This window comes from Chiloscyllium plagiosum, unplaced genomic scaffold (assembly GCF_037043375.1).
Source record: "Chiloscyllium plagiosum isolate Xiang-an unplaced genomic scaffold, Cpla_swu_hap1 HiC_scaffold_33, whole genome shotgun sequence".
In the NCBI taxonomy this organism is placed as follows: Eukaryota; Metazoa; Chordata; class Chondrichthyes; order Orectolobiformes; family Hemiscylliidae; genus Chiloscyllium; species Chiloscyllium plagiosum.
In genome coordinates this window covers 7,967,529-7,977,487 of record NW_028270171.1, presented here as the reverse complement: position 1 = coordinate 7,977,487, position 9,959 = coordinate 7,967,529, and the positions used below count along the sequence as shown (strand labels likewise).

Genomic DNA, 9,959 nt, shown 5'->3' with positions numbered 1-9,959 from the left:
GCAAATGTGCTTGCAGCATGCTTACCAAAAGTTTGCTTTAGATCAATCAATGCAAGATACATCTGCATGTTAAAATTTGGGAGTTAGGAAATTCTGAACTGTTCCACAGGAAATAAGCTGATCACAAAACATTGACTGCACTGTAATGAGGTTCAAATTCCTAGTTAATACCCTTTTCTGATTGTTTGTAACAACACCTAATGCTGGATTTGTATGTAGACAAAAGAAATAGGGACATCGGCATAGTGTGCTCACCACTTGATCATGGCTGATCTGGGATTGTAATACCACATTCCCGTTCATTCCTCATATCCCTTCATTCCCAAAATATGTTCATCTTAACCTTAAATGTACTCAGTGATGGAGCCTCTACTACCTTCTAGAGTAGAGAATTCCAATGATATCCAATGCACTAAATGAAGACACACAGAAGGGCTTGATTTTCAATCCCAGATAGACACTAAACATTCTCCTATGGCTAACATGCGGTTTCCTGTCCCCCTGTCATCACAGTTCATTAAGAGCCTATTGCAGCCAATTAATGGAAGCCAACTGGAATTTTCTACTCAGCTGCAGATTCCTATCGGCAGGTGAGTTGTGGTTAAGGTGCTTGGAGGTAGAATCCCAATAACAAACCAAAGAGGACAGGAGTCATTTTTATTATTCATTTTCTACAAAATATAGAACGGAGTACGAGAGAAACAAATGTCTGGCGCCCTCTGGCAATGGTAAGACAGGGGGTAGTCATCTACACAAACTATAAAGACCATGTGTTTCCAGGCAGACTGTCAAGCAATCTTTCTTTCCAAGATCAATCACACATATTACAAAATGAGTGACTCAATTTTGAACTGCCTTCTCCCTCACTTGTCTGCTTTCAATAGGGAAGCATATGAACTAAACCATTTAGAACTGAAACAAGGAGAAATTTCTTCACCCAGAGTGGTGAGCTTATAAAATCTGCGACCATAGATAACAGTCAAAGCCAAAACATGTATGATTTCAAGTAGTTGGATATAGCTCTTGGAGTGAAAGGGATCAAAGGATGTAGGCAAAATCAGGAACAGGTTATTGAGTTAGATGATCAGCCATGATCATAATGAAAAATGGAGCAGGCTTGAAGGGCTGAATGGCCTACTCCTGCTGCTATTTTATTTATTCCTATAATCTTGTCTGTTTCAACAATATTCTTCTGCAATGACATTTAATGCAAGATTAATTGTGAATTTTTAATGAGATTTAAAAAAAAATTAACCAGAAGGGATATGGGACAAGAGTGGCGATTCACAGCTAGGTCACAAAGCAGCCATGACCGCACTGAATGGTGAAAAAAGAAGGAGGGGTGAATGGCTTCCTTCTGCTTAAGTTAATGTTTTGAGGCAAATTATGACTCATACCAGAAAAGGCAGTGATGGTACAGATATCCTTTTTTGGGCCCCCGTTGCTGCTGAGGGAAATTCACTGATAACCTGTAAAATAATACATATGATAATATTCTAAGAAAGTAGCAGTGAGTGATTTGTGGAATAAATAATAACTGCTAACTCTAGCCCTGTAAGATTTTACTGATGTTAGTGATAAGAAGTGCGAACATCACTGCTGCCATTAGTAACACTGATGAGGCTCAAAATTCATAGAACTACTCACTCTCCTGTCCCCACCACCCCACACAAAGCAAGTACCCATAGCATTTGTACAACAAAACATTAGGTCAACTACAGTTTCCAATGAAAAGCAAAATTCAAACTTTGACACGGCAAAAGATTTGGCACTGTCCAGCCTTTTAGGGGCAGGGGTCTGCCAATTGTCACACCACGCAATTTCAATCCCTGTTTGTCACTTGGAATGGCATCAAATGAAGCGCAAATTCATTCCTGCTGAAGAGTGACAATAGGAGGTTTGGAAATAGATTGCTTATGACTGGCTTCTTAAGACAATACATGACTAGAAAATTGTTTTGAAAGTGCAGAAGCCAGAACTAAAGAACAAAATTCAAATTGGGCAGATACAAAATCAAAAATGGGCCATTCACAGCAATTATATAGAATTTAGGATTTTATTTGTCCTCACTTGTATAGGTAAAGGTAGGATAATATTATTTGCGCCTGAAGCAAAATATAATTTCGGAAAAGATGGCATGTAATTACCAGATCTAAGAAGAAAACACGTGTGTAGAAGGCCTTATGCCTGATATGCTGCAAGCTAAATTGATTCAGGTTTGCTTTGGACCTTCAGGTACTAATAATATTAGAGTCTGTCTCATGTTCCTTCAGCCATCTTAGGTTTCCTGTTTCCTTGTTTAAAGGAGAATATGAATATTAATTGACTCTGAATGCACAGTTCAAGTAAGTGATATCTTTGCCAGCACTGTTCAGCATACCACACAATAATGTAACAAGAGATCCTCAAATTCTAATTTTGCCACAGTTTCTTTGTCTGCACAAGCCTTTGAAGTTCAAATATTTGAAACGAATCGACCACAGTGAGGCTTGTGAACACCTGGATCATGTTGGAACAACGTTTTAAAAGAAGGTATCCATTTTCCAACCATGAATGGGTTGGATGTACAAATATTTTCTTGGTCTGCAACACTGGACTGAACAGACCTTTCTTCTCCCTCTGTTTCAGACCCAGTGACGTCAATCAGCCATGATGTAATGCAATACCCCAGGTGTAAAACCAAATAACAGCATAATACTGTGCTATCTGGAAATCAGAAATAAAAACAGTTAAGTGCGAGAGAAACTCAGCAGGTCTGTAGCATCTGTAGAAAGACACATGGAGTTAACGTTTCAAGTCCAGTATAACTCCATTTCAGAACTCAATACTTCCTGGAATGTAGTCTATTTGATAATGCACTTCAACTGCAGGTTGGAAGAAACATACAAGAAGATCATGAGGAGAATGTTTCCCCTTTTGGGAGACAGACTAAAACTAGGGGCACAAAAGAGATGAGGAAAACTCCTTTTTTTTCCTGAAAGGGTTGCAAATCTTTGAAATCTCTTCTCCAGGAGCAATGGAGTCAAAGTCACTGAATACTTTTAAAGCAGAGGTAGATATATTTTTTGACTAACAAAAGCCAAAAAGTGACAGGACTAAGTGAAAAAGTGAAGTTGAACCAAATGGGGGAAGCTTGTTTGTATTTCTATTTTTGAACCTTGTCAGTTACGCAAACTCTCATGGAAACTTTTCTAATACGAAGTGCTTGCTAATACCAACAATCCACCAGTAATTGCCAACTGTGCATTCACACCTTCAATTTAACTCATTGTGCAAATGTGCAATGAAAGGGATTTCTTAAAAATTAACAAAAGAATCTACTTTCCTTGATTTTTTGATATTTACCAATACATGGTTTTATTCAATTATTTTTGTTTGTAAGTGTTTACAAGCTTTTAAAAAAATTTTAAAAAATATCTTGGGTTTCATAAATGCAGCCTCTTTTTTAATAGTGTCTTCATCTTATTGCAGGGTGCCATATTAGTCACAATTATCAATCAAAATGTTGACCTTGAGTCTTATGAAGAACTATTAGGGCAGGTGACCATAAATCTTTCCCAGAGTGGTCAGCTTTAAGGGGCAATTCAAAAGGATGAGAGATACAGGGTAGTGCAGAGGATGAACAGAAAATTCTGGAATTTATAGCCAAGGCAGTTGAAGGTATAGCTATGAATTATGGAGCAATGAAAACAAGAGTTGTGTATGAGGCCCGAACTGGAGGAAAACAATTATTTGGAAGCCTCAAAATGGCGGTGAATGTCAATTTGGAATGTGATCAGCTGACATGCACAAAATTCAAACAAAGTACTGATTGTTAAAATGTGTAAACTGCTGAGATTCTTCCAAGTTCATCACTTGAACAGAAGCAGAATTGATCACACAGCCCCTTGAAGCTGTTCTGACATTCAATAAGATTGAATATGATGAATAAAATTGCCAATGATATTTTGGGTTTCAATTCCAGTTGGCAACAATGTACAACTGCTATTAAAACAGTTAAATGGAAGTCGCCAAAGTCCCAGAGTACCATAGTACCGCTCTTTCATCACAGAAAAACGACTGGCGGCAAGTTTAACCTGAGGGTCACCACACCTCAGGCAAGGGACAATGCTGTGAAGGCAGAACATTCATGGTAACCTCAACAAGGTGTATTACGTTGTGGAGAAGGGGTCAAAAGTACACTTTTGCAATTCATATGGTGACGTTAAAATTGCTTCCATCTTCATTACTGACGTTGAATGTAGGGTTACAGGACCACAGTTGGTCAAGGCAGAGGTTTTCTTGTTCAGAAAGACAACATTTCTCAAATAGTAATGTTTAGGTATTAACATAAGAAACACAATAATCAGAGCAGGAGAGGCTGTACAGCAAGGATGGCTTATATTCTACCCTAACTCCACTTGCTTACACAAGCCCCACATCTGCACATTTCAAATTGAGATGCTCACAGCATCACCGACCGTTCACTCACAGCTCCATAAATCCCCTGACCCCAACTCGCACAGCTTCACCAACTCAACCTCCATTCTTGCGGCCTCACTGACTCCACCCCATCCCCATTAAAAATTTGCCAGTCCCCCAACTCCCATTCTTACAGTTTCACTAACTCCCTCATCCCTAGTTTCATAATTCATCACCCCACCAACACACTACTCTCACTTCACAAACATCCCCACCCACCCTCCTTTCAGTTTCATGCATCTATCTTTCCATCCTTCAGTTTCATTCCCCCATCATCCTTTCATAGATCCATACGCCACCATCTTCCTGTTTCATCCCAACACCTCGGTTTCACGGTCTCATCCATTCCTCCTTCTCACAGTTTCGTCTGTCCTCCCCTCGCAGTTTCATGACCCTCCCACCAACATTCTTCTCTCTGTTTCATGGTCCCACCATTCTCCTCTCAGTTTTATGCCCTTCCACTTTCCACTGTTTCATGCCATCCCTAGTTTCACGAATTCCTCCCAATTCTTCAGTTTTTTGAAAGCCCCCAAATCACCTCTCAGTTTCATGACTCCCCCCATTCTCACCTCTATTTCATGATTCCCCCCCATTCTCACCTGTTTCATGATTCCCCCCATTCTCACCTCTGTTTCATGATTTCCCCCCATTCTCACCTCTGTTTCATGATTTCCCCCCATTCTCACCTCTCTGTTTCATGATTTCCCCCCATTCTCACCTCTCTGTTTCATGATTTCCCCCCATTCTCACCTCTCTGTTTCATGATTTCCCGCCATTCTCACCTCTCTGTTTCATGATTCCCCCCCATTCTCACCTCTCTGTTTCATGATTCCCCCCCATTCTCACCTCTGTTTCATGATTCCCCCCCATTCTCACCTCTGTTTCATGATTCCCCCCCATTCTCACCTGTTTCATGATTCCCCCCATTCTCACCTCTGTTTCATGATTTCCCCCCATTCTCACCTCTGTTTCATGATTTCCCCCCATTCTCACCTCTCTGTTTCATGATTTCCCCCCATTCTCACCTCTCTGTTTCATGATTTCCCCCATTCTCACCTCTCTGTTTCATGATTTCCCGCCATTCTCACCTCTCTGTTTCATGATTCCCCCCCATTCTCACCTCTCTGTTTCATGATTCCCCCCCATTCTCACCTCTGTTTCATGATTCCCCCCATTCTCACCTGTTTCATGATTCCCCCCCATTCTCACCTGTTTCATGATTTCCCCCCATTCTCACCTGTTTCATGATTTCCCCCCATTCTCACCTCTGTTTCATGATTTCCCCCCATTCTCACCTCTCTGTTTCATGATTCCCCCCCATTCTCACCTCTCTGTTTCATGATTCCCCCCCATTCTCACCTCTCTGTTTCATGATTCCCCCCCATTCTCACCTCTGTTTCATGATTCCCCCCCATTCTCACCTCTGTTTCATGATTTCCCCCCATTCTCACCTCTGTTTCAAGATTTCCCCCCATTCTCACCTTTGTTTCATGATTCCCCCCCATTCTCACCTGTTTCATGATTCCCCCCCATTCTCACCTGTTTCATGATTCCCCCCCATTCTCACCTGTTTCATGATTCCCCCCCATTCTCACCTCTGTTTCATGATTCCCCCCCATTCTCACCTCTGTTTCATGATTCCCCCCCATCTCACCTCTCTGTTTCATGATTCCCCCCCATTCTCACCTGTTTCATGATTCCCCCCCATTCTCACCTGTTTCATGATTCCCCCCCATTCTCACCTCTGTTTCATGATTCCCCCCCATTCTCACCTGTTTCATGATTCCCCCCCATTCTCACCTCTGTTTCATGATTTCCCCCCCATCTCACCTCTCTGTTTCATGATTCCCCCCCATTCTCACCTGTTTCATGATTCCCCCCCATTCTCACCTCTCTGTTTCATGATTCCCCCCCATTCTCACCTCTGTTTCATGATTTCCCCCCATTCTCACCTCTGTTTCATGATTTCCCCCCATTCTCACCTCTGTTTCATGATTCCCCCCATTCTCACCTCTCTGTTTCATGATTTCCCCCCCCATTCTCACCTCAGTTTCATGATTCCCCCCATTCTCACCTCTGTTTCATGATTCCCCCCCCATTCTCACCTCTCAGTTTCATGATTTACCCCATTCTCATCTCTCATGTTTCATGATTTCCCCCTCCCCATTCTCCTTTCTCAAGTCTCATGATTCTCCCCCCAGCAATTCTCTCACTTTCACCTCACCCCCCCATTCCATTCTCCTCACCCCCCCCCCCCCCCCACACACACACTCCATTCTCACCCCCCTCCCACACATACACTCCATTCTCCTCTCACAGCTTAAAGACTTCCAACCCCACTTCTCTCAGTTTTAGGCCGCTCCATCCTTCTCACATAATTTCACCTGCCCACCCCCATTCTCCTCCTCTCAATTTCATGTCTCCACCAATTATCCTTTCCTCACATTCGCCGGTTTTGGTCCGAGTTGTTCTCCAGTTTGAGACACTGCGGCGAAAGGGACGACGACAACAACAGTGAAAGAGGGAGATTCGACCTGTGTCAACGCGCATGCGTAGTCACGGAGCGCGAACGTACAGCAAATCCACACCGAACGGCCGGACCAGCGCATGCGTAGTTCGTGCGCGCGAAATTTTAAACCGTCCGAGGGCGAGAGGGAGAAAAATCTGAAACGGCACCGGAGTCGCAAACCAAGCGGGAGGTTCCCGTCTCGTCAGCTGTGGGCAGATTGTGAGCGGCACTCGGTAGGTAGTCTGACCGGGTTTGCCTGCCGCCGGATTCCGTTGCCGATGTTTAGTTTTGAGGCGCTTATCTATTTTATTTTGCTATGTAACGGCCGGTCAGGGCCTTGGGCCTATGTTTAGGCCTCGGGTTGTGATTGTCGCCACCGTTCGTTTGTAAACACTTCAGCGTGAAGGAGGCCTCCTTAGCTTTCTCTTCCCGATTCCATCCACTGTTCACCGAAAAAGGGTCTCTGGACTCGAAACGTTTTCTCACCATAGATGCTGCTAAACTTGCTGAATTTCTCCAGCGATTTCTGTTTCAGATTTCCAGTACCCACAGTTGGTTGTTTCATTACCAAACCTAGGTGTCTGTTCAGACTTGGTACCCATGGAAACCCTTTCCGTTAGCCTCTCTGGAGTCAGTGGGTGTGGTTGGGTTGAAATCCTGGATCTCCGCCCTTAACATCGCTAAGGACTACAGCGAGAGGCAGAAAAACTGCAGATGCTGGAATCCAAAGTAGATAAGCAGGGGGCTGCAAGAACACAGCAAGCCAGGCAGCATCGGAGTGGAGTATATGATCCAAGAAGACAGGTCACTACCACCATCATCTTCACTAGGGCAATAAACCTTTTATTTTCCAAGTGTGGACCGAAAGGTCTGTTTCCATGCTGTACATCTCTACGACATCCAATTTCTGATTCTCGTAAATGCAGTGCAAAAGGAGTATTTTACCGTTGGAGGTGTTATGTTCCAGAAGAGACTTTAAACTGAAGATCTGATAACTCACTCAGGTGGTTTTAAAATATATCATTCGCTTTGAGGAAGACCTGGGGAGTTGTGGACACAATCCCTCGATCAATGTTGCACAAATGCATTTTTGAATAGATTTATTATTGTCACATGTACTGGGAGCTGTTATGTGCAAATTGACTGCCGTTTCTCCCACAGTTACAGCACATTGACTGTAAAGTACTGACTAGATTGTCTACATTATGAAAGGTGTTGTAATAATGTAAGTTTTTTTTTAGATGGAGCTTTTTATGCGATGGCTGACAGTCACTGCTTTGCAGTGCTCCCAACCTTGGAAAGTGTTGCCTTAAACATTGAATATAGTCTTTGCAGTTGTGGGATGAGGCAGGGGTGAACTTATTTCCGAACCGCATTTGCTGCTACTTGCCCAATTTCTGATAATTATGAAAAGGATGTGTTGAATTCTATTGCAAAAAAAGCACATGAAATCCACCAGCATCTTTATAAGACAGATTGATAAAGCCTATAATCAGAGCTAGTCTTGTACCTTTTTTCTTTTAAGTCTAGTAAACTTTTAAAATTTGATTTTTTTTTAATATTTCAAGCTTTATATTTTTATCAAGGTTATTCAAATAGACAAAAACAGAAAGTGTATAAATTCAAAATGGTAGTAGATCAAGTGAAATAATCAACTTGTGAGCATAAAATGAGACAATTAGAGGCATGATCTTGCTCACTATAAAAACTAAATGCAGTATTGTTTGGGACTAAGCAAACACATCATCTTCTCTAAAATAAAACAACCAACTGTGGACCCTGGAAATCTGAAACAAAGAGAAATTGCTAGAAAATGTCTGGTCTGGCAGCACCTGTGGAGAAAGTTTTGCATTCAGTGACCCTTCAGAACTGGCGGTCACCGGACTCAAGATGTTAACTGTGCTTTTTCTCCACAGATGCTGCCAGACCTGCTAAGTTGCTCAGCAATTCCTGTTTTTGTTACATTTTCTCTTATACCCTCTGGCCCAAATCAAGAGCAATATGGCTGACATTTATCAACAACTCTTACTCCAGACTGAGATTATTGTTTTTCCTGAACAAAATAAGGAGTGAAATAACCGAAATGAAGAAGAATGTGCATTTCAATTGAGGCATGGGGCTAGGGACTTGTATTTCTACATTCTGAATAAAATAATCCCTGACCTAATCTTTCAACAATTGAATCTAGTGAGAGGATTCTATATGAAGTAGTTAATATTCACTTTATTACATTTGAGCACACTTTCCTTGGTTTTATCCTAAATGTTATATTTCTGAATGAATCTGATACAAAGCTGCAGTCTCTAGCCATTGATGTAATGTCTGTTCCTGAACACTGTGAAGATCAGTTGCAGACGATCTTTTATTCTAATATGCCTTTGAGCTGAACTTCTGACTATGTTTTGTCCATCACCAAGACTGCTGTCTTCTGTAATACTTTGCATTGCAAGCTCAGCTGACCAACTGATAAAACCCCAAACCAAACCCTTAAGCTATATTCTGGAGTATTTCAATTCAATTTTTCCAATACTCTTCAAGCTAGTCTCTCACTTTCCAATCTGCCAACCTGAGATTATTCAAAGCCCTATTGCTAGAACCATTATTCTCATCAAGACTTGTACACAACTTCACCTTATGTTCACTGACTACACCTTGCTCAATTTTAAATTCTCATTCTTGTCTTCAAATTTGTCCATGCCCTTAACTCATCCTGACCTTTTATACCCTTCAAATGTCTACATGCTTTTTGCTCTTTTGTACGTTCTCAACTTTCATCTCTCTGCTGTTGCCTTCATCTGCCTGGGCTCTAACAACTAGAATACATTAATGAAACCTCTCCAACACTGTCTTTTAAGGTACTTGTTTCATCCATTCTCGTTGATCAAGCTTCTTGTCACTTGTCTCGATATTTCACAATGTAGCTTTGAAGGAGATTACTTCTGTGAAGAGCCTTGGGTTGTTTTATTATGCACAAAGGTAGTCTAAGATA

The 9,959-nt window shown here is 41.8% G+C and overlaps 1 protein-coding gene across 1 annotated transcript in view; it reads left to right on the top strand.

Moving 5' to 3' along the window:
* The first annotated feature begins 6,851 nt into the window (after nt 1-6,851).
* Nucleotides 6,852-9,959, top strand: part of LOC122542173 (kinesin-like protein KIF18A) — a 69,889-nt gene continuing 66,781 nt past the window's right edge. The window contains exon 1 of the mRNA XM_043679611.2: nt 6,852-7,203. Within this exon, the coding sequence (XP_043535546.2) occupies nt 7,069-7,203 (135 nt within the window). The 5' untranslated portion in view covers nt 6,852-7,068. The remainder of the gene's footprint in view (nt 7,204-9,959) is intronic.